The 26,400-nt window shown below is 39.1% G+C and overlaps 1 protein-coding gene across 2 annotated transcripts in view; it reads right to left on the bottom strand.

Moving 5' to 3' along the window:
• Nucleotides 1-496: 496 nt before the first annotated feature.
• The window catches only part of filip1l (filamin A interacting protein 1-like), a 77,894-nt gene continuing 51,990 nt past the window's right edge, over nt 497-26,400 (bottom strand). For both annotated transcript variants that reach the window (XM_030158427.1, XM_030158424.1), the window contains exons 5-7: nt 6,809-9,644; nt 1,300-1,569; nt 497-751 (exon numbers count right to left, since the gene is read on the bottom strand). In XM_030158427.1, coding sequence (XP_030014287.1) covers nt 1,351-1,569; nt 6,809-9,644 — 3,055 coding nt within the window. In that variant the 3' untranslated portion in view covers nt 497-751; nt 1,300-1,350. The remainder of the gene's footprint in view (nt 752-1,299; nt 1,570-6,808; nt 9,645-26,400) is intronic.

The raw sequence follows: 26,400 nt of genomic DNA on the forward strand, positions 1-26,400 counted from the left end.
AGCTCTATGGGTATTTCCGATTTTCCCCTCAGCTCCACTGTGTAATAAAGTGTTGTTTTCAGATCAGATACAATACCCAAGGGCAATGTATAAAAAAAGTCTTTATTGATAACCAAAAATAACACAAATGTCACAGTTTAGAGATTATTACTATCAAGGAGTTGCATTACATCACATCAGTAATACACTTTTATGTACATTATTGCCACTTATTTAAAAAATATCCATGTTTTCCTGTCTTAAAAATGGACAAAATGGCTGTATCAATATCTGTATCTCTGAACAGGTAAAGTAATCAATACAATCACTGACAATACCACAGTCTTCTAACAGTAACATGTAGAACATATTTCATATTTTAGTTACTTTTTAACATCTTGTAATCACAGTGACATCTTCACACAAATCTGTGACATTCAATATTTACTTTCATGTATTAAATGCATCTATGTTGGACCTACTCTCTAAAATATTTGACTCATGGACTGAATGTTTTTTTAATACGGTGTGTACAGTTTGCGTGTAATAGTATTTTGCAGTCTTAGAGCACCACAGGAGAGGAAAATGGAAATAGAACAGGACTGTGTCAGAGCTTTGAAGAACCAGTATAACAGTAGGCAGTTACACAAACAGTATAGTTTTCTTTTGTAGCCATTGGCTAATCTTAATGCAAATTGCTAAAACCAATATGATCAATTACATTTAAGTCAGTTTAGATTTTAAGTTTATTGTCTGATTGAACTACTGTTAACCCATAAAGACCCAAATATCCACCACTGCTCAAAATCATTTACTGATTTAAAAAGATAAATCACTGTTAATCCATTAATCCTATCAATTCACATAAATAATTGGTGTAAAATACAGTTTTTCATCTTTTCATGGTCATCAGATATGACCCATTTGGACATTCAGAGGCTCCGTAGTTACCATGGAAACACTGTCATCTTCTACGACACAGATTGACCAGTAAAACCCATGGAGTTGGATCAATGACAGTGGATGGAAGCACTGGATTTGTGTTCAGTTTATGAGAGATTTCACTGAAAAAGTCACTTTCTCTTAAATGTTCTCTGTTTTTGGTATAATAACCCTCAAATGTAATCTCAGTATGATGTTTAAAGTACACGGTCAGTAAATTAAATATGAGAAAATAGCTGATATTCACCGAAAAAATGCAAAATGAAGAGAGTAATATTATGATAAATGCGGATAAATCACTTTAGAATGGTTAAATCTAGAGAAAAAAAAATGATTTGGGAACTGACACAAAAGTAGCACTGGGTCTTTATGGATTAATGATGACAGGTTACCAGTGACTACACACGTCTAAAAATGTGAAGGATAACGTCACAGTCTGCGGTTCATCAGGTTGGGGTTGTTGTTGTTGTGTCCTGCAGGTGTTTGTGTGGGCTGCTCTTTCCCAATGCTTAGACTATTCTGTGGAAGCTGAGTCTTGCTCTGCAGTCCTGTATGGGCTGCTGTGCTGGTCGCCCCCTTCTGGGAGCCGTAGCCCTTCGGTTTGGGTATTCTCGTAGGTCCTGGTCGTCGGAATGCTTCTAGAGGTACCTGTGGAATATAGATAAAAGAAACTATGAAGTTAAGCTTGGCATAAACTGATGAAATTGCAGTTATTTAAGTTGTGTTTGATAAATACAGTTCAGAAAAATGGAGACATTTAGAGCAGAGGGATACACACATATTTAAAATGGGTTTTAATAGTTTGTAGTAGCTGAGTCAAGTTGTTGCAGTGCTAATAATGACCACTAGATGATACCAAATCTTTCTTATTTTGCTGTACATGACACTGGTCCCGTATATTACTGTACTACAGGAGAATAACTTATAACACATTTTTTTTTAAAAATAACTGTCATTAAAATGCTCCTAAAACACAAGGATGTGGCTTTTAAATGAATCTACCATGGGTATTCAGATGTAAAACACTGACCAAAGTAGAAATAGGTGTTAAAAGTTTCAATCTGAAGCATGTTGTGAGTATGGCGTTACACAATGCTTAAGGTGGACATTATTTCTGTTGGCTTTTGTCACACCTTGTAGTCTCACTTAATCACAATTTTAACAACCATATAAACCATTGTTTGGCACCAGACTCTGCAAACAAAACAAAAAAAAGCAAATAGCAAGGGAAACAATCACATTTCTCAAATTCTTAAACAACTTACTGCTTCACTTACTGTGCAATCACTTTTTAATCAGTGTGTATATGCACAGTAACATGCCTGTATGCTGAGGTATATCAGTTTTACATCAGCGCTTGTACAGTGGAAATCACATCCTGTTTACAGTATCCAGATCAGGCCTTTCCACTGCTTCTGAGTAACCTCAGCAACTGGTTGAATTCGAGAGCACATGTACTTCTCATTAATTTTGATTTACTTTATGTAAATACAGATATTTCTGCAGATGAGCTAATGTTTTGCATAAACAGCTCAAATTTGATCTGTACCCACAGTACTTTGCATGAAACCACACTTGTCATCATGTTTTTAAGAGTGAGTTTTGAAAACAGTCGTTAAATTTATTGTTTTTGTGTCCTACTGCAGGTTTTGTATTTCAGCTCTTCTTTGTAGCTTGACCTATAAATCATAGACTTAAGACTCCGAAACAGTCTAATGTTTGATTCTCTCTCTCTATAAAGTGGATAAATTATTCTGTGACAGTAGTCAGCAGGTTATCAAGGGTTGTAACCTGCACATCATTCCATTTTCAAACACATTACTTCAGTACATTATTCACTCTCCAGATGTCTCTGAACGCGATCAAATTACCTTTAATTTAGTGTTGTTGCAGTCAATAAATACAGAGTGTATTTGTGCCAAATATGAAACAAGAAAGCATTAAACTCTATTGACTGTATTAATAGATAGTGATAGGTAGAAAACACATGTTGTCTTTTAATTCTACTTTCTTTTTAATCTAACTTATTCTTAGCTATTACACGCTACATTTATTTATTTATTTTTGATGTGGTATGACTGTTTCTGTGGAGCGGTGACCGTATTTTGAATTTTGAATTTCCCCTTGGGGATTAATAAAGTAAATCTATCTATCAGTCGATCGATCATCTATATCTGTCTATCCATCTGTCTGTCTGTCTGTCTGTCTCTCTCTCTCTCTCTCTCTCTCTCTCTCTCTCTCTCTCTCTCTCTCTCTCTCAATTTATGTGACCTGGTTTCTGAAACTTAAGAGAAACTGAAACTTTTTTAGATTTCCAGTTTCGTCACACAACTAAACCAGTGTCTTTGTGAGTTGGATATGTTCAACTCTTGAGGTTTTGAAAATTAACAAAAATCTCCAGTGAACGGTATCCTTACATATTCATACAGGGTATAAATTTCAGAATGATTAGGGCCTACGCTTTAGCAAAACTAATGGGCCAGAAAATCTGTACAGGCTCCACGTCATGCTAGCACTCTTGATTTTACATGGAAAGAACCTTAATGTGCGGCTTTGTTCTCTCATATATCAGCAGTGCAGCAGGAGTTCAGCTAAGTACTTCCTCTGCCCTATGCTCTGCAGTGTCGGCGCGGCTGTTTCCCAAGCAACCAAACACAAGGTTTGTTTTGGTGCTTGTGTTGCAGTGGGAGAGAGGCTAGTTTTACAGCGTCTACTGTCTCACACTCACACAGCATAAAACCTTTTGTTTAGAAAAAAGCCTGGCCCTGCCCTCCCTGTACCATTATTGTCCTTTCCCTGTTTTATTGTGCCTCTCGGTAAAGGTGAGCAAATTCCTCTGTGATTATTATCACTAAAGCAAGGAAATCCGCTCTCGCCTGCAGTGTGATACCTGATTCACATCTTGTCTTTCTGGCATGCAGCGTGGTAATTAGAATTTCTTGGCTGTACTTTCCTCACGTCAGTAGCCGATTGTTTAAAATTACAACAGGATTTTTTATGCTTTTGTTTTAATGTTACTTTCACCCCCAAATGCTGCTTTTAATTAGCAATTCCTCTGTGTGTTTAGTATGATTACAAGCTCATTGTCAGCCAACACAAGCAAGTATAACTGCTGGCTTTTTGGTGATATACACTTTGGCCTCCAGCGTGTTATTTAATAGACGTTTTATCAGTCTGGCAGAGATACCGTGCACAGATCTGTCTTCGTTGGCTCAACTAAATGTGTAGTTTATGAATCAAGTAAGTCTGAAATGAGTCAGGGGGTAATTGAGGTCACAGACAGCGATCCCAGCTGCTCAGTGGTTTCTCAACTAGTGGTCTAATGAATAGCATCTTGTTTAGTCCCTGCATCATCTCATCACGCCCAGACTGCTTTGGATCTGGTTTCTCCAGCTGTGCTCCCTCCTTCTCATTCGATTTAATGCTTGATTTAATCATTTCCTCTTAGTGACACTGTGTGCATGTATTGGCTGTGTCCAGTGTAGGAAGCATCACTTTACTGCACCAGTTGTTTTGAGTTATTACTTCTTTAGGAGAGTTGACCAGCTCCTCTGCCTTTTCAGGGATTTTTTTTAACACCCATCCATCGCCTTCCTGTTGGTTTTAGAAATTTTTGCCTTAAATATGATTGATTTCATTGTGACCAGAGTGATTTAATGAGAAGTTTGGACACATGCCGGCTGGAAGATAGCTGACTTTTCTTATCAGCTCTTCTTGATATAGAGGATGAATAGATTCTGTAAAACCCACACTATTGGTGTAGTGTTGTTGGTACTGATATATATCATTATGTTATTCTGGAATTGTTAGTTGTAACAAATATCCTAAGTACCACAATGCACCATAACCATAAAGTTCGCTGTATATTCACAAGTAACATGCTCTTCAGATATTCACATATATATATTTACTTGACTTTTATTCTAAAGTAGACTTTTACTTTTTTATTCCAAATGAAGGGAAGGAAAACTCTTCTACTCTACTTTGCAAATAAACTTCTGTATATTAGCTTGCATTGAGACAAGGCATTTCCAAACATACCACAACTGATACAATCATGCCACATCCTCTCTATTTTATCCTCTCTCTTCCTCTCCCATCCTTCATCATCTTGTCTTGACCGTCCGTCCAGATTGAGTTTAAACAAGTCTCACGTATGTGGTAACATTTCCACTGTGGGCATGTTAAACCACATTTAGAAGAATGCATATACATGGACAAACTTTAGTAAGTTGTGCTGGTGACTCATTTCGAAGGACATGATTCATGGCGGAAAACAAAATAAAACAGAAGTTTTAGGTTACTAACCAGTGAATAGCAAGAAAAGTGAGACTTCTGCTAAAAGAGCACTGAGGTTAAGCTATCAACAATTGCATTAGTGTTGCTAAGACCTAAACATTGTATCAGGTTTTCTGCAGGGGCCGTTTGGTGTTCATTGTGCGTTTCCTGAAGTGCAAATATCTGTGGAAGTCCTCTCAGCAGTGGGCTATAAAAAACAGCTTTTCCCTTGTTTCTCAGCATTGAAATGGATGAATTGATTCAAGATTTTTCCATCATAGGCTTAACCGGGTTAGTTTATATACCAGTGTTTGTCACTTGAGAGTGTTTGCAGGCTGATGTCCATTTGTGTTATACAATAATATTGTTATGAATCATTGTTTTTTGAATCCAGATATTGCAGTCACTCCTTATGAGTCTGATTTTTCTTGCATGGCGAGTATTCTGTACTTTGTGTTGTTCAAGCAAAGGTAACTACAAGTACAAAAGTCTTAAAGTTTTTGCCCACCATCTTTTAGTATCCACACACTTTTCTAATGATGTATGACAGTTCAAAGGAAAAGAGCAGCAATAATTTCACACCTACAATAAATTGTACAGTTATTTTAAAGATTCACCTTCAGCAGCGGCTTTATGGAGCACTTTGGTACTCCGAGATTGAAAGAACATCACAGAGTTTCCATTGAATCATTTAAGAGAACTCCAAGTTTAAAATCACAGTGTTTCATTCTCGGTCACTGGGTTTCTGTGCGCTGCACTGAAAGAAGAAACTATGACATCAGCCTGTGATTTGAACTCAAGAAAACATGTCCCAATCCCAAAGGGGATTTTTTTTCATCTTGTAAACTAGATGAATATGAGCACAAAAGTTTTTCAGACTTTTCTTTCAGTTGGTTATTTAATTTGATCCAGCATAGTGTTAACAGTCTTCTTTATCAAATGAGAACGTGAAATACTTTTTTTAATATACACACTGTGTAACATACACACACTATGTTTAAATCTTAGTTGTTAAGAAATTACTTTGCATGCACCAACAATCAAATCAAACATCTGATTTCAATCTAACCATTTTCCACTGTTTTGTTTTTTCATTAAACACATTCAAAGCATGCTGTATTTAGAGAATAAATGAAATTTGCAGGCATGGATGACAAACTAAAAACATAACACTTCTTTCTGCACACTTTAATTCTCAGAAAATCAAACAACTTAATGCAGTATGTGGAATATGAAGTAGAAAAAAATGGTATGATACATCAGTGTGAAAAGTCTGACTACATGGCAAATTAGCCACTGAGTACAATACAGTAAGTGCACATAAGTTAAAACTCGGTGTTATGTCAAATGAAGTCAAATAATATTGTTCTTTCATGCAGGCAAACAGGTGTTTGAATTTACTCACACAGAATCAAGCAAATCAACCAAAACAATGATAAAAAATATTCAAACTCAGGTTCAACTCTATGCATAAATCAAGTAAAACAGAGAAGATGTGTCAGGGTATACTGTTGGGATATAGGGGTCAAAGGTCATTCTGGATCTCAGGGGCGGGATTGAGTAACAAAGGATGGGATGGAGGGTTTTGTCAGTCATAGGCATTACTTACTGTAATTTGCGATGGCCTTTGGATTGGGGTGGAGGTGGGCTTAATCATGATGCTACTTGTGATTTTGCTGTTGCCTTTGGCAGCAGGAGTACAGTTTGCCAGGACCTGAGTCCTCTGCTCTTGGAGTCCAGGGGTGTGGCATGGGCTCATGGTTTGTGATGGACTACTGATGCTTTGAATGAAAGGGCTCCCTAAGTGAATGTGGATTTTGTTGTCTTCTGTGGTGATGACGTTGGGCCCTGAACTGTTAGATCTTTGGACCTGCCAGCTGCTCTGCCTCTCAGGGGTCACACGGAAGACGGCATGTCCTCCAACAACCTCCACTGGCTCCGTGGAGTGGGAGCGGTCAGGGGTGCCTGTTGTGACGGAAACTATCTGTATTGGTGACATAGCTCTGTCTGGTGTTACAGAGCCACAAGAGTCTGGGGTCATGGCTCTGGAGTATGTAGCCATAGTGAAAGGTGATAGGGCCCTATCTGGTGAACAGGGGTCATCAGGCATAGGGGAACCTTTAGATTTTGTTGTAGGGGAAATGGATTTAGCAGTAGGGGATATGGAGGCATTCTGAATGATGGTAATTCTCTGTTTGGGTGGACCTCCACTTGTGGGTATGACGGCAGTGCTGGTGAATGACTGGGTGTTTTCTGTGGTTGGGCTGGTGATTTCTAGTGTAGCTGTGTTATGTCCATGGTCAGGAGTCACTTTAATGTGCAGAGGCTGTCCTGGACTGTGGGTCAACACAACATCTCCAGGCTGGACGTGGTTTCCATTCTGCCGAGGTTGCACTTTCCCATTTACCTGATGGGGGGTATCTTTATTTTTAAGGAATGGGACTCGAGCTCTTCTCATATTGTTGTTGAGGTTATTTACATTGTTGATGAGTGACGGACTGCATTTGGTGAGCTGAAGCTCATTGTTGTAATTTGCGTTATCCTCAACTTCACTTTCATCGTACAGTTTCCCATTCACCACAGCACGTTCCAGTGGTGGTGCCATTGTCTTGCAGTTGGGAGACATGAGGTCCAGTGGCTCTGTTTGGACTTCCTTGGTGGAAACATGTAGGTCTGAGAATCGTCTTCCATTCATGCCAGGACGGAGACTCTTGCTAAAGCGTCTATATCTCTCAAGCTCCCGTGTGAGTGTCTCCATTTCTCTGGCGAGTTCTTTATTTCTGACTTCCTGCTGAGTCAGTTTTCTTTGCAGGGTAGAATGATCACTTTTCATACGGCAGATGGAATCCTCTGTTCCCATGTACTCATGGATCTTCTCCTTCAGAGCTGCTACCTCTCTGGTCAAATGGCTTGACTTTGCCTCCTCTTCTTTCAGGCGTTTATACAGGACAGTTTCTTGGTTACATTCTTTCTTTTCAGCCAGCTGGTACTTGGAAAGTTCCTTTTTGGATATTTCCAGCTCTTCCATCAGTGCCTTTGCTTTCTCTTGTTCATTGGTAAATCTTTTCTCCAGTGACTCAAACTCCTCAGATTTTAATAAATCACCTTCTACCACCTTCATGTCTTTCAGTTTACGCCTAAGGCGTTCAACCTCCTGTGTCAAATCCTTGACCTTGTTATCTTCTTGCTGGAAGCGGTTGGCAATGGGTGTTTTGATGTGTTCCTCTTTTGCTTTATTCCTCAGATATTCTCTTTCTAAGGTCTCCAGTGACTGCAGCCTTTTCTTCATCATACTGATCTTGGACTCCAAATCACTACTCTTTTCCTCTTCAGTCCTCAGCTTGGCCTTCAGATCATCCCTTTCCTTTGTGGCACTGCACATTTTATCCTCCAGCTCAGCCTTTGATTTCAGTGCTTTCTTGCTTTCTTCTATTAGCTTTTCTGTGACAGATGTAACTTTGTCCTGCTCAGCCTGAAGTTTGCCAGTGCTGTTCTGTACTTTGTTCTCCATTTGCTTTAGCTTTTCTGCCATTGCTTTCCTTTCATCCACCAACATTACAGTCAGCGTCTTCAGCTTTGTAAGATCTTCTTTTAGTGTTAACTCTGTCTTTGCTAACTGACTTTCAGCACCTTCCAACTCTTTGACACGGAGTTTCAAGGCTTCCAGCTCACTGGTCAGAACCTTTGACACCGTCCTCTCTTTTTCCAGATTACTTTTAAGTGAGCCACATTCTTGTTTACACTTGCTGAATGCATCCTCCAGCTTTTCTAAATCCATAATTCTGTGGTTCAGTTTATCAACCTCTAACTTCAGGCTCCGGCTTTGGCTGGCCTCTTTCTCCAGTTTTTTGTTCAGATCTCTGCAGTGGTCTTCCATTCTGATCAGCTCCTCATCCTTTCCCTCCATTTCAAGGACCCTCTTCCGTAACTCTTCAAGCTCAGACATGAGGCTGGAGTTTCCACATTCACCACGGCTTATTTTGTCCCTCAGCTCCAGCAGCTCTTCCTCAGCCCTGCGCAGGGTTTTGTTGGTCTCCTCTAGCTCATCCAGCTGCCTGCTGAGGGTTGACAGTTTCTGGCGCAGCTGTCTGTTTTGAGCATCCTCACTAGTAAACTTGGCAGTCATGGCCTCTTGATCCTGATGATATCTAGTGGCTTGGTCACGCAGCTCAGCCTCCAACCGAAAAACCTTTTGCTCCTCTTCCTGCAGACGGGCATTAGCTGAGCTCAGCTCCTCCTGGGCTTGTGAAGCGCTGGCACTCAGTTCTTGGACTTTAGCTGTTTGTTGATTCAGCTGCTCAGTGAGACGCTGTTGTTCATCCACAACCATCAATGCAAACGACTTAAGTTTTGTCAGTTCCTCCTTCAGACTTGTGACTTTTTTGTTGTTCTCTTCGTCTTTTCTTTCTTGGTAGGCCTTTTCCTGATCAATTAACAGCTTCAACCTGAAAAAGACAAGGGAACAGGAAAATTGAGGATGAGTTTCATTTTTGTGAAACTGTTTTGTTTGTTTTTTTCTATAATTGCTGGTTGTGCTTATCTGATCAATTGTTCAGTGAATTCTAGTGCAGTATTCATGTTTTCCCTGTACTCATGTTGTATCTGAAAGGTGCTTAACAAACCCCCACTGTCATTACCCACTGGGCCCACTTCTCCATTCTCTGGCACATCATAAACACTGTTATTTTCCCTGCATTTTTGAGGAGGACTAAAGGTTTTATGTCATGGAAAATTTAACACATCATAAAAAACATAACGTTAACTCTCTCAGGTTGGTAGTCAGAAATACCTGTGGTTACATTTTTTTATTCCCGTGTTGCCAACTAATTCTCATATGGTTTGGAAAGCTGAGTTACTGCAGTAAAAATTAGGCCTTGACTTTAACAATCAGTGAATTTCAAAAAGTTTCCATAGCATTTGAGGGCGCACCATGAGACTTCTAATGTCCTCTGGGAAATAAGGGGAAAAGACTAACACAGCAGGATGGCTTCCAAAATGCTGATGTTGACCTTTCAAAGTTACACCCTCATCAGAGGAGGTGAGAAATTGCAAATGTAAATAAGCAAACTAGAAATTGGAGGAGCACATGCAAATATGTACTGTTCTTTAAAATGAAGCTATCCATGTTTCAAAATTCAGGTGGAAAGAAAAATAAATGAGGGCCATCTATATTTCCACATGTTTTTTGTTGGTATATATTGGGTACAGACTATGCAGAAGATTCTAAGGCATGGTGTAGCTTTGCCAATGAACACATCTACAGTGCTTTAAGTACAGTGTGTAGCAGGGGTCAGTAAGTCTGACGCATGCATATATCACCATGCCAAAGTGCCTACTGCCCCACGGGAAGGGATGTTATGACTGCTGTGTATGCAGCTGCCAGGCATTTCCACACAGATGGCCCACTGGCATAGAACAATCCGTTAATTAAGGGGTTCCTCTACTACCAACACTCCTCCCCTTACCAAAGCCACCACCACCACCACCACCTCTCCTCCTCCCCATTTTTTTTCTTATACATTTAAAGGAATTCCCCCTGCTTCTAAAGGCAATTACAATCCCACAGAGTTTACATAGAAATCCCCCCCTACACACACAAGCACACTCTCAAGGAGCACTAATTCCACATGTACACTATGGTTATGGGCCATGATGTAAGTGTAGTAGGGTGGGTCACTTCTCAGCAGTGGTGTGTGTGTGTGTGTGTGTGTGTGTGTGTGTGTGTGTGTGTGTGTGTGTGTGTGTGTGTGTGTGTGCGCGCGCACACCATGTCTTTCCTCAGTAGCTGTTGAAGGGTGGGAGCAGGTAGGAGGACATGAGTAACTGGATCCATGTGTGTCAGTAACATCCAGTAAGACACTTAAAAAAACTCTCTCTATATATAACATGGAAATATTTAATAATTATGAATGCAGTAGTCTGATTGGATTCAGGGATGTTAATTTTTTATGATTTTGTTTAAGTAAATAAGCTAGCGCAAAGTTTTGTTTTCTTTTTAAAGTGTTAATTCTATTTCTATATAACATGTTGTTAGCTCTGTGAATATTCATGGTGTGGAGATTTTCCTATCCAAGAGTTGTTGACTTAGTTTGCCCTTGTTATGTACTGGCTGCTAGAAGTGTTGATAAAGCTTCTCTCACTCACTCTTTTACTTCTACAAGGACTGGACTGGATGATACTGTCTACAGACTGCAGCTTCTGTATCCAAAACTATGCTTTTGTTGAAAAGTCATCTAAAAGTAGATTGTATAGGTAAAAACACTAAGTTGCTAAGTGAAACTCTTACAAACTAGTCTGTTGCTTATAATCAGTGTTTATTCAATCTCTTATCTCAGTCCCCACTATTTTTCTACTGATGTCACCAGCCAGAATAGAATGATAAATGTACTTTGTTCCCTGCTAGGACTTGAAAGTCTCCATTTTACTCCCTTTTAAAATATATCTCTGTCACAGAACGGACATTAATCATGTATATTGGGTGCAAAGACCACTTAACATCAATAAAGGAAAGTTTATTTAAGTAAAAACTGAAAGGCCTGGATGACCAAAACACACTTGCCTTAAACATGAGTTAAATTACCTCTAAGCATTTTAATACACCTTATTCACCATGAACCTCATGGTAAATACAGTAAATGTTGTTCCAGATCAGTTGTTCTGTATCTTTCTCATCAAGGACACACACATAGATGAGTGTATTTGGCCAACAGAGCCACATCTGAGACCATTTTTGTCGTTAGATTTAATTAAATGCAGATGTGGAAGTCTGTAATACATATGGAGGGACACTGGACTGTGTGACCTTTGGTAAAATACTATTGTACTGTATTTGACCCTGAACAATGTTGGAGACCAACCAGTTTTTAATGATTTTTTTTTACTGTTACCACAAGTGACCAACTGTCAGTAAAATCAGTGGCCATTTCTGTTCAGGGAACACAAAATTGTGTTTGTTCTGTATAGGATTTGTGCACAACCCTCTCCATGTGGAGCTCAGTGCAACTTGACAGAACATTATTTTCGAGGAATAAATTGTAATGTACTGCACATGAAGCTGATGACATAACAGTTTCATGGCTATCCACATTACAAGGCACCTTACCACCCACACAGCAGCCTGCACATATTTTGTTGCAGGCCCCATTTTCTGTTCAGTCACTCCAAAATGAAAATGAATGCATGACCACCACCACTCGGGTCATTAATGTGTCGTGGAAAAATGGGTTCCACAGAGTGATTTGATGGGTTAAGGTACTACATCTTAAAGTTACGGGATTGTTTCTGGCTTAGCTGCAAATATAATGTTGCATCTCTCTTAACTGTAAGCTGACACATTAGAAAGGTCATTAAAAAAGGAAGTGACATCCCAAAGAGAACAGTCAGCGAAGCCAACAGTGTGTCCCAACATACAGCACCAGCACGGCTTCACAGAGGGCTTCCCTCTATTTATGTGGCTCCTAAAGCTGGAAACTGTGGCTCACCCGCTGCTTAAAGCAGTGTTACACGTTCCATATGTCAGTGCTGCTGTGCTGCTTCCTAACCACAAGTGATTAGGTCATGCATGTACAGACCGATATATCCTGTGTATGCACACATGGCCACCTCTGCTGCAAAAGAAGCTTGTGGATAGTGGGCTGACTGCCCTCATATGTGGCAGAGGTTGAAGGAGAGCGCTGAGTGATGCAGTCCATGGACTGTATTTAAAGTCCACACAGGCTAAGTGATATGTCCCCAGAGCGCAATCGGCATGTGTAAAATATGTAGGACTGATATTTATTAACTTCCTGGTAGTGGTAATATGGGAAATGGATTGTGTTACCAAAAAAAGAAAGAAATGTGACTGTAGTAAGCAACTTTTTAATTATATTGATGGATGTTCTTGTCATTAAATATGAACATTTAATTGTAATTCAGATATTTGAATTTATTATAAAAATACAAGTCATTACTTTGATGTAAGAAAATTAATAATTATTATTCCACAACCATTTCTATCAAACACATATGCACACAATATGTCCTCACCATCATCGTCATATTTCTGCTCTCTCTCTTTTAACTGGACTATTTGACATACCATTATGTTATGCAAACAACTTTTACAATATTGTGTGAAAGTTATGTTTCTGACATAATGTACCCCTGACAATAGTGTGCCTATGGTTATTAAAGTTATTAAAGTTACATAGTTAACACATCATTACTAAAAGGTTCTTTGGTCTAGTCTAAAGTGGATCACCTCTGACTCCTTGGTGGATTCATTGCATGTTAAAGCTAAAGAATGTGTTAAACTGCTTAAAAAAGGCATTTCTTTTAAGTTTTTATATGTGTTAATTTAACTAATATGATTCCATTCATTGATTAGATTTTTAAGATCCCACAAAATATTTAGGCATATAGTCTGATATGTTTTCAAATATATCCTTAACTTTAATAGAATTGTTCAAATAATTAAAGAAGACTTTGAAACATTTGCTAACATACAGTATAAAAAAAATATTCAGGTGACTTTTGTTGAACAGGTAATTTTCGAGATGTGATACTCAAACTTTTAAGTTGTAACATCCAGTAACTACACAAGAAAGTTCGACTCCAGTGGGTTTTACTTCAAACACCACAATGAAACTTAAGCTTTACTAATAGTTCAGGCACCGGCATAAAATGATGCTGTCCTGAACATCTCTGTCTTCAAGCCTAGTTCGGCAACTCCAATGAAAGTTTCTTTTCCAGAGTTTAGTAGTAATGTTCAGTGTGCCTACCTGTGCCAAAGGCTTTCCCAGCTTCACTGCCATAAGCTCATTATCTTGCCGTACAACAGCCGACCCTCACTCTTCCTCTGTGTGTGTCTCACTCTCTTAGTAGCAGTAATGTGGGCATTCCTGCAGTCAGACCAAACAATAAGGGATGTGCTCCCTGCCTATGGACCATTACATCATCAACATGTCCTTATATGGAGCTTTGCATTGCAGAACCTCGCAAGAAGGGGGTGTGCTTGCCCGTATGTGTTAGTGCGCAGTGTGTGTGTGTGTGTGTGTGTGTGCGCTTGTCGGAGCATTTCCCAAAGTATCTGTTTAACTATAGGATGTGGCAGAGAAGAGGGAAGTTTTTTTTTTCTTGACATATGTAACGTGTGAAATATCTTCTGGGTCTGACACTGCTCCGGAGGCAGTGCAGTAGGTGAAGAGAGATACGGAGTTCGAGTTACAGTATTTCCTTCTGGGTCTTGTCAACTTAACTCATTTATTCAGCTGAAGGGGGAGAAAAGAGAATCAGCTTGCGTTTACGTAAGCTTAATAGAAAATTCTTGGATGAAGATTTGTAATTTAGAACGAGACAAGTCTTGTAACATATATCTTTGACATGGGAATTCTATAGTACACTTGAGGACCCCTGACATTTTGACAGTTTCACTGAAAAGGTTTGTCAGCAGTTCACTTCTTATTTAGTCACATAAGTACAAGTTAGCCGATATATATGAAGTCTAATGACAGATGCTTTTTAGCCAAGGTATAGCTAAAGCCACAGTCCACTATTTATGAGTCCTAAAAATCTGATTGTGTGATTCCTCCTGATATTTAATGAGTAAATAACAGTTTTAAGTTCCCTTAAAATTGCGCTTGCATACTTAAATGAATGCATTTGGTTACTATTTTCCCCATTAATTCACTGCATCTTGCAGCCATCATTATAGGACTGTTTGAGTAGTTAAACATGTTACCTCTGGTGTACAAGTGGCGTAAGCTAATGGCTCCCCAAACAAAATAATGGCTTTTCATACAGCCGTGTAATCACTACCTAAGCCAACACACATTGCTCTTTATCAGTAGCACATTGCTCAGTCTACAATGGTTCACTCTTTACCTGCATTATCTGATTGCTTTCACGTCACACATACATTTTTCATACTATACCTTGTGACTTAATCCATCTTTGAGAGGCGTTAACATTGTGTGTCATCTTTTGTTATAGGATAGCAGCAAATTTTAGAGAGATTTTTCAGGGAGGCTGTTGCTTAGTCGTCAGTATCTCTATTGTTCTTTGAGAAATGTGTCCTGTTTATTGAAACAAAGGGACGGGTGATACTGCACAATGGTGGCACATATGTATAAATCAGGTTGTGCCTCAAAAACAACAAAAGCACACAGTGTTTGATGTTAAGGGGTTATGTGGGACACACTGTCTTATAAGAGAGTTCATTAGACGCATATGAATATCGGCCTCTTAAAATACAAAACTGTATTCTGTCACTGCATGCTTTGAGGCATTACGTACATAAATGATTCCAGCAGTGCAAGCGAATAACAAGGGCAAGACTTTTCCTGTCTCCTGCCTACTAATTTAAATATGTCATGGATTCACAATGGCTGAGGTCACTGTTACTAAATGTTATGAGCACTGCCAGCCAAACTGAGAAACAAGAGATTTAGATTAATTTAAAGCTGCACCAGGCGTGATTATTTGAACATACAAACTGGTCACTGGCGTAAGTGAAATCAAAGAATGCATGTCACCCAACCTCATGTCATGGAAGATGTCAAACACTTATATGTTACAATAAAGAAAGAAAACAAAGCTCAATCAACCTCTGGACAATTGTGAAAAACAAACCTTACATCGTTGTCCAGCAGCGTAGCAACATTTCATTTGGCATCCCCTCAATCTGCTGACAAATACAATGCTGCAAGTACATGCCAGTGTACACACGGTGATTTATAGTCTGTTTTTTAAATGGCAGATCGAGCAGTTTTTGTTAGTCACAGCAGGAGCCAGACACGACTTGCAAATTCCTTTAAAAAAACATAAACTGAAAACATGTGGTGGGACAAGTTGGTAAAAAAAAAAATGCAATTAATCAGAGCATGTTTGACCAATTGGAGGTGACCGTTATTGGAGGACAATGAATGAGGCTGTGTTTCAAAAAATTACCTTTGGCTAACCAGCCCCGGCACACAATGACAATCAAAGCCAAAGATAGCATTACCATTTGGTCAGGAACTTTCTGTTTTGCCATTACATACACAACAAATTTGATTTTGTTTGGAAGACGTAAGTAAGTCTTAAACTTGTTACTCAATGCCCCAAAGGGGATGATGCTGTGGATTTGTCTGCAAGAGTTGAAATGTGTTGTTGAGAGCTACAGTAAAGGCCAGGGGAGTCGAAGCTGTAAGCAAAGGGAGCTTAGAATGACAGAATGAGTTGAGCTCTCTGACGACACTGAAGTCTTAGCTCTGTGTGTCCTCCTACTCCTTTCCTGAAGCAGTTTCTAGCAACACTGTAGTCTATGGGAATCATGGACGTGTATCGCACACTTGGGTATAACAGGATTGATTTCTGGTAATCTAAAATCCAGCGTTTCACAATCTGCAGGTTCAGTGTCCAACTGCCCACTGAGTGTCCGCTCTGAACTATGATGTATTTTAGGTTCTCGCTCTCTCACATTTCCCTGCAACAAACTGTTTGTTCTTGGAATAAACAATTCGGTCATCCAAAATTAGATTCTATTTCTGGATCTGGACATATTCATTGCTCTGAGTACTGTACACTTGAAACAGATGTCGAGGATCAAACATGACCAGGCCACACAAACATGTTTGCTGTGACAAGCCTGTGCCAAATGACAAATAGTGAAGTGATGAAGCTGCATTATGTAACCTCTCTGGGATGGTTATTGCACTGACAATACGCAGAAGAATGTCGAGGTTTGGGATTCGGTTTGGATGAGCAACGTGCGGTTCTGCTAGGCAGTCGTTAAAACCCAAGGCATGGTCCACCAGCATTTTAACATGCCACCATGTTCCTCACAACTGGAAGTTCCTGGAAATCCCAAGAGGGTTAATAATATTTGAATAACAAAACATAAACTACAGGGATGAGTCCAAGTCACACCGCTGCTGTAGTATGTACAGACTGTCATTTACACAACCTTATCATTGCTTTGACACATCTTTGAATGTTGACCCATAACAACAACTCAACACCAGTGAAAGGGCCCATGTTGACTCTGAATGTCTTGAACTTCAGAAACACTTGAAACACTTGGCTATTACTGTGAATGTCATATGAATGCATGGTCTAGGGTATTCTTTTCTGTGCCTCAGTCTCCAAGTAAATGTGATGAAAAGTACAGAGGGATGTTTGAGTGCATATGTTGTGAATGCCTGCAGGCAAAGACCCCCGTGTTAGAGGTTTGTATGTGTTTGCAGGGGCAGCTGATACCTGATACATTGCATGGAGCAGATAAACCATTACTCTCCAGACCAGATGGGAATTAGAGATACTGCAGAGCCAATACGTTTACATACCTGCTCAAGACCTTCAGGAATGTGTATGTGTGTGTGTGTGTGTGTGTGTGTGTGTGTTTGTCTGTTTTTCTAGCCCTGTAGCAGTCTCTGGGTGTTAAGGATCTAATCACCCGTCTGCATGCAGCAGCACCAGGCAAAGTCAGAGACCAAAGCACTCCCCAAAGTCACCCTGTCCCATGAGTGTGATTTTGGATTTGATGTGATTTGTGTTGCACATCAGACAAACCGCCTCTGTAGCGTCACAGACGGTGCCTGGTCTTGCCCGTGTACTCAGCGCTGTCTGACACACACATGCTTGTGTGATACACACAGCTCAGGGGCTGATTACCTGACATACATACATGACATCATCCACTTGAAATCAAGTCCATATGTCTCCTTCCCTCCTCCTCCTCTCTCGGTCTATCTCTGTATCTCACTGGAATTCTTTCACTCTTTTCATCCACCCATAACTATTTCTCTTTGAGTTTATTTTTCTTCTGGTCATTCTTCCTCTTTTGCTTTCTCTCTGCCTCTTTCAGTTTGTAGTATTTTCCTAAATCCATCTCTTGTTTCTGATCTCAGCCTGGGCCTCAGCATGGGCTCTGCTCTTAAACTGGAGCATGAGTTTGATTACTGGGCTAACAACTCTCAGGTGGACGTTTGCTGGCCTTTTATGGCCAAAATTGTATTTTATGACTACTCTGTTGGTTGTTGTGATGAAATGTTGTAGAGTCCAAATACTTCTTAACTTTCGATTTGATTATATTGAAATTGCAAAGTGAGGGCTGGGGGGAATCTGGGGAGTATGTCCTTTACCTTTGACATGTGTGCTAGCAGGTGACCTAAGTAAAGAGCAAAAAAAAAAAAAGCTTTTATGAAGGTAGTTTACTTCACCAGACACTTGTCATTCAAAAAGTATAATGGCCTCTTAAATCCATCTGTGTTGCCATGGTAATGCTACACGACACTTGTGGCAATATGCACATTCTATACATCCACGTAACCAGAAGAACGTCAGCTAAAAGCTCAACAAATAAATTTTCAGAAAATAGAACACAATCCAAACAAGCTCTTGAAAAAGTAAATATCTAAAACAAACAGTCTGAGACCAGCTTATATCACAGCTATACTTATATATCACTCATACAACACTAAGCAGATCCAACAGTACAAGTATTATTTTTTCTCTACTGCTTTTAAACTTACTAAACAAGCATAAGAACAAAAATAATGGCCAAATTGTAAAGCAATGATTATGAATTCTTACCTTTGTTTTCTGATCATAACTTGGTTTTACATGAATGAAGCTTCTGCGATGGGCAAACACACTGTTTTGTGTTACATTGAAATGATGCTAACTAGAAACAAATGGCCCAGGGTTTAACAGGTTCAGTATTTCCTTCAGTATTCATACTAAGTATTCATTTCATAACCAGTAATCCACTGTCACACAACCTCACTAACTAAATCACCTTTATGTTTCCAAAAAAAACACCTTCAACAAATCCCTTTAAACTATTGACTTAATATAAATTGTGCATGTGTAGCAGCTTTATATAGAAGAGTCTTTGGTCATATCCTCAACAGAAAACTCCAAATGTCTGAAAGAATGTGAGTAGAGCCATTTGTGATGACATGACTTAGATAATTGAGACAGACCGTTTTGGGGAGGTAAGTGCATAAGAAAGCTCATTTTTCTTAGAATAATCCTGTGTTGTTCTTTCCTGTCTGTAGAGATCAGCATAAATAGTTCCCTGTGCCCGACTGCGTAACAAACGCAACACGTCATCACACTGTGCCGAGATACGAGATTATAGGTGAGAATCAATCACGTAGCTTCAGACTGAAGGGCTGGACTAGACATGCTGTAATTTTCAGACTAACAGCAGCCATTGACTAACAAAGGTTAACACTTGTAGAAGGGCTGCATGGTTCATCGATTTTAAAGGAGTCATATTTTGCTAAACCCACTTTTATTAGCCCTTGGTACATTTATTTGTGTATTTGGACCTTAATAGTTCAAAAAGTTTGAATTTGAACCCTCCAGGTGCTGCAAAGCTATCTTTATATTCATTTAGGCTAAAATCGAGTGGATTTCTACAATCTGCTTTAATTCCTGCTTAATTTGTTATGTTTATTAGCAGTTACATCACAGCATTCGCACATATAAGGTCAAGATCTCCAATGATAATTTCTCCAAATACGCTGTAATTGTTTGTCAGCAGCAGCAGTTGTAGTCCATACTGAAAACACGTCCAGACTTCGAGCCGATAACCTAAAATGTTGGTTGAACTGGACAGAGCAGCACAGTCAACAACCTGGAGGGGGTGGGCCAGTGCTCAAATGATCTTCCTGGTGTCATTTGTCAGAAATATTGTTGAAGATGAACCTGTGGAGTTGAATTAATGAAGAATCCAGGCCCAAGCATAGCATTTACAGTTTATGTAGACCACAGGGAAATGTCTTAAAATACATAATTCCATTTAAAAAAGCAAAATATCACTCCTTTAAATCGAAATTGGATTATTTATCTAGGACGATGTTTAAAAAAGGGTAATCGTCAAAACGAATTTCCTCTCTCTTGGCTCCTCCTCCTAACTGTGAGAGCGCAGCCTTTTGGTCTCCACACACCAGTACAAAAATTGCTAAGGAGAGTGAGAAGTTCGTGGCTAAAAATAACAAGAGCAAGTTGGTTGTGTGGAATTGGTATGGCTTTGAAGCTTCCGATGAAGACCAAACCATTCCTCGCTGCAAACTCTTCATGAAGGCGGTACATGTCAAAGACAGCAGCACAACTTACTTATTTCAGCACTTCAAACATTATTACACACCAGAGTGGGAGCAGTGCATTGCATTGCGGGCTGCACATGAAAACGACGTTCCGACCTCTGTTGTCTTTTGGAATTTTACCCCAAAATGGAGTTTTTAGAGGAAAAAATCTGGATTTCATTTTTGGCCAAAATTTTGCAGCCCTAACTTGTCGTAAGAAATAAAGCGAGGGGTGTGCATTTGTTTGCGTGTGTATACAGTCGGTAGGGCAGGCGTGTGTCTACTGCTCTCAATTGGTACAGCTGATAATGATTACCTCTGGAGTGCTCTGGACTTTGATGTCAATCGCAAACACTTCAGGAGGATGTTGCGACGGCTGTTTGCACAGATGTAGTAGATTTCAGAGCCTCGGGTCACACACCGACCAGCAGCCATTACATTTGGAGTACGGCGAGTACTTCACACCGGCTGCCTTTACATAACGGCTCATAGAGTGCAAACACTGAGGTCATCATGTGTGGTAAAATTACATTTCAGAGCTTAGTGTCAGGTATTTGCAAACTGCATTTATTCCTTTTATTTCTTCTGAAAACAACAACCACTGACCGAAACATTTTAAAGCTAGGCAGTATGTCATGTAAACAGGCATCCTGCATTGATGGATTAGTAGTCATCTCTGACAGCCTCCAATCAGATTCCATTGAATTAATCGGGACCATTTTTCCACCTCTCGACTCACAGATGTACCTGTTAATTTTCTCTGCGGAGTAACAACAGATATATTTTCCCGTCTGTCTCATGAATTCTAGCTTTCGTGCAGATGACTGTTTTTGCTGTGCAATTAATAAGCAGGAAGAAGCTACCATTTTGACTACAACTGTGAGCACTACCCGGCTAATCTCTTAATGTTTGCCTTCCCACGGCTGACATTCACATCCCACACTCAACCACCTGTGTTCTAATCAGCCTGTATACCGCAGCAGAGGTATATTTACCTCATAAAAGATAACTGCATCCCAAAGCTCTCAGCGCTCTAACCATACATATATAAATGCAGGTTGAGCCTTGAAAAGTAGAGGTGTCACCATCAGTTATTAGTTTCAGGCAAATGCATGTTGTGTACTGCTCGCTGTGTGTTCTCCTTGAATATGTGTAGATCAGCTTTTTCTGTATAAATATCCAGTTTATTAAAGGTGGGGTATGAGATCTTAGAAAAACGGTTCGAGCAAGCTACATTTTGGAAATACTCAATCCAAAAGTCCAAACCCCTTTCTTCACACATCCTCCTGAAGCCACACCTCCAGACTACAGGGTGGGGAAGCAAAATTTACAATATTTTGATTGAAAGGGATTGAAAGACAGTGTATGACCAATTAGTTTATTGAAAGTCATGAGAATTTATTTGCCACAAGAAAATTTACATAATAGAAAATGTTTTTATTCTATGTGTCCTCCTTCTTTCTCAATAACTGCCTTCACACGCTTCCTGAAACTTGCACAAGTGTTCCTCAAATATTCAGGTGACAACTTCTCCCATTCTTCTTTAATAGTATCTTCCAGACTTTCTCGTAATAGTTTTGCTCATAGTCATTCTCTTCTTTCCATTATAAACAGTCTTTATGGACACTCCAACTATTTTTGAAATCTCCTTTGGTGTGACGAGTGCATTCAGCAAATCACACACTCTTTGACGTTTGCTTTCCTGATTACTCACATGGGCAAAAGTTTCTGAAAAGGTATGGATAATAGTGTTAGGTATGATTATGACATCAACATATGTTTGGTTTCAAAACAATTGACGTAGTGCCTGCTGAGAAAAAACAACTAAATGTTCATTGTAAATTTTGCTTCCCCACCCTGTACATGGCACTTACAAATTCGTACCTATCTGGCTAACGTTATATTTCCTAGTGATTTATGTAAGTGACAAAACAGTTTAGCAGTGAACTTTCCATCCTAATATAGCTAATATAGCCAAGCTCTGGCTTTGGCTTTGTTTCCTGAACAAGCGCTCCAAGCCTCTGAGAACGCACAATTCATGCACAAAGAGGGGCACGCGCAGAGCGGGGAGGGACAAATGGCAGTTGAGTTTGATAGACATATCACCGTCCAATCATTTCGAGTGGGTGCTTAAAATGATTGGATGGTGTTTTTTCAGTCCTGTCCGTTCCACAGGTGACTACATTTTTTTTTTTTTTTTTTTTTTTGTGTTAGAGCATTTAATTAATTGGTTGTAATCGGGGTGTGAAGGGGATTTTAAGCAATATAGTAAAAAATGCTCCAGGAAAACATCTCTCGCCCCACCTTTAATTTCCCGAAGCAGATGTCTCACCAAGAAATTGCCTCGGAAAATTAAGACAGAGGAAGCAGAAAGAGAAAACTGTCAGGTCTGAGTGTGTATGTATCCAACGCCTACAGAGATCTCAGTTACTCATTCCCTGACTTATCTACAAACACTGTCCGGCATCTTTAAACACAGGAAATCTGTTTCCTAATCTGGCCATTCTTTCACAACTGCATTAATGGAGAAAATCCAAAAGCCGACTGTTCTGTGGAATACACTCAGTGCTGATTGGAGGCTCATCACTTTGCTATTTCGGCACCGGCCAGATTAAAAGGACCTTTAGTCACAGGAGACTGATGGTCATAGCATGAACTATTACTCACACTCTTTCTTCACTTATCGAATGTGATTCTTCTGCATATCCAATTACAATATTTGTCATATTATTTCCTCTTTTTAATTTTCTTCCCACTGTCTCAGTGTCTGTCCTTCTGTCCATGTCCTCCTAATTGTCCATTTGTCTCTGTCTTTCCTTCTATAGATGACACACCCCTGACAAAACTCAGCAGATGTCGTTTGTTCATCCTTTATCTGAACCGTCGCATTACATTTTTCCTCCTCCTCCTTTTGGACCTCAGATGACATACAGCATTTTTCAGAACTAACAGCTCACATGTGAGGGGATTAGAGTGATTAGAAACAATTGATGTATTTATTGTGGGTCACATTTTATCAGATTACAGCTGATTAACCCTTTCATGCATGAATTTCGAGAACATTAATGAAGTTTTTTGTTTTTTTTCCTGAGTGTTTTTATTCCTCTTTAGGCATGAAACGAAAGAAACAATTTTTTCAACCTATTTTTCATGGAGTTACAGAAATATCCACTCAGTTGGACACAACGTGTTTAATTTTAGCAGCAAAGAAACATGTATTTACTGAAATACTATGTGAAAACTATGACATAAAAACATGTTTAATGCTGCTAATCTGATGTTTTCTCACATTTTAACATACCTGCATGGAGACAGTATGCAAAAAAAACCTTTATGTTTAAAAAATATAAAACAGTTAGTTACAGTCTAAAAACAATCAGCATTTTTTTTTTAAAAACTCAAACATGTTAGTGCAGATCAAGTTTATCTAGAACAGCAGATTTACAGTAATGGTCTGTATTACAGTGTATGGGATGATGCATAAGTGTCCACTGTGTTGGCTGATATGGAATTAAAACAACAAAAACCATAAATATACAAGACACCAGCTTTGAACAGCTGTCCACTGGAGTAACCATTATGCATGAAAGGGTTAAAAATGCTATTTGTCACAAATGTGTTCTTACAACAGAGGTTTTTTTTTCCATTACAGCCTTAGAGATACTATCAATAAACTGTAAATTAGTTCTTTCTTTTGCCCTTTTTGTTCTTTAAATCACCCGTTTCTGCTTCTTTCGCATCATTTCAAGGTGTGACAAGGTCTTTTATTTCTTTTTATTGTTGTTGTTTTTTATCAGAAGCTCTAAGATTGAGAATTGGACTTTGCTGGCCTGCATCATTCCTCCGTGTCTTACTGGCTGTTAAAATATCTCTTTGGACCAGAGGCAAGATTCTCAGCCATTGTTCCGGTCAAGTTTATCCGAAGATAACTGGAAGCGAAAGCCATATGAGCCAGACAAATGAAGTGGACATTTTCCAGCCTTTCTAGTACAAAATTCCCCCATTGTTTACTTCCAGCATCACACCCCATATCTCAACACGGAAACACTCTCCAAGAAAACAAAAGGAAGTTTGTTTTGTACTAACCAGACATCAGATAAACGTTAATAATTTTTGCACAGAATGAGGGCTTTAGATCACTTATACTGACAGCGTGTTAAGAAGAGATTTTTAACAGCCGGTATGAACAGAAGGAACAATTACAGAAAGAGCAATTGTTTTCTGTCTTCATAGAGACACATGGAAACTTTTCAGATTAACATCCATGACAAATAAAACATAGAAAACGCAGTACTCATTGGTTTATCTAGTGTTTTGTCTTACATCAATTGTAAAAAATCAATATATTAACTCTTTAAAACCTGACGTATCATCGCTGACACACCCTGCACACTTATGCAGTTTGGATGGCTGTAACTCTTTCACTGTTTGTGCAATTGGAAAAATTCCAACAGTTTCTTAATCCTGAGATGCTGCACTTTTTAGACGTTATTGGATCATTACGGTAATTTCACTCACATCTGTACAAGAAGCTGGAGAAAAAGTCGTTTTAGCAGAATTATAACATGCAGTAAATTGTAAATGACTGCTGGATTTTGAAAGTTCTAAGTGCTCTGGAAAAATGGGCAAACGGACTCACTCACAGCATATTTCCTAACCTTTTTATTGTCAAAATAAGAAAAAAAAAAGTCCAGACGGAACATTTTAGGCTTAGGGTTTAAAGGGTTTTAAAAAAAATGCTCAGATGATGCCGCACTTAATGGCAACAACAAGATCCGTTAACGTCGTATTTGATGTTTTGAGTGATGCAGAACCTGACTCAAAGTCTAATATTAACTTCCTTTATCAAAGGTGTTTCTCCTTGTGTCTTTTTTGTCCATTTTCTTCCTCTTTCTTTTGCGTTTTTTCATTTTCCTCTATCTTATCTTGCTGCCTTCCCCTTAGCGTTTCCAGCTGCTCGCTCCACCCACTCGCTGCTCACTCCTTTGTGTTCACCAGGAATGTAAATGATAGTGATTCTAGATGTGGGGTGTGACACTGGAATTTACTTTAGCGAGACAGAGATGCGATGTACTGTGAGTTGGTTAGTGTTGGTGTGACATCACTCCCCTCCCAGAGTGCTCAGAGGGGATGAGACCTCGACTCGAAGGCACTTTGGGATCCTGGACACAAGGTCTTTCTATTGTCTGCTCACTTCCTGTTGAGGCGTACAGCTTTCATGATCCAAATGACTTGGCAACTGGCCTCAAATGGTCTCTGACTCTGAATTACAGTGAAGAGAGGCAGAATGAGGCTCATGTTCAGCTGCCACATCATCTCCTCAGTTTCTCATGGGTTGTGGTGTCATTTCCACATCTGTAAAAGGTGTGATTTTCGTGGTGATTTGTGTATTTTGTCGACTGTATTTTATTTTATGGTATTATTGACAGCTACATTTAATAATTATACAGTAAATGTTGACTTATAGTAACTTTATATCACATAAATACACATAAATACAAAAAAATCTGCACCTGATTGTCAAATAAAATGCTTCGTAACAGTTTGATTATTTTCTTAAGCATTGTGGGATTAAGGGAGTTCATTTCATTCTAATGACATAGCCGCAAGTAATGGGAGTATGATATCATTCACAGGCAACCAAATAAAACTGGCTGTTACTGTGAATATTGCACTTTTCACTGACTTTTAACATTGTTGGAAGTATTTGATGTCATATTGATGCGTAAGTAAATGTTACAAATTATCATTTTCACTATGAAGCACCTAAGTAGGTTTTTTTCTGTCACACTGTTATAGAAGGTAATATTTTTAGTAATAGAATCTTAAGTCCCGCCCCTTCTGGTAGTGCACTATGGGACCTTTTTTTGGGGGGAAACAAACAATATACTGTAGTTAATGGTGATGTGAGAAAGTTTTAGATCCTATTTAAATTATGCATCATTTACACATAGGATGACTGTCAGGATGACAGGTAATTTTAGTCAATAAAGCTAGAGTTTGGTGTAAAATTGAAGAACTATTAGAATATGAAAGAGTCTGGTTTTGACTGGCTCTATATGTAAAGTGTCGTGAGATAACTTTTGTTATGATTTGGCGCTAGATAAATAAAATTTGATTGATTGATTGATAAATAGAAAGACAACAT

This window comes from Sphaeramia orbicularis, chromosome 2, assembly GCF_902148855.1.
Source record: "Sphaeramia orbicularis chromosome 2, fSphaOr1.1, whole genome shotgun sequence".
Taxonomy (NCBI): Eukaryota; Metazoa; Chordata; class Actinopteri; order Kurtiformes; family Apogonidae; genus Sphaeramia; species Sphaeramia orbicularis.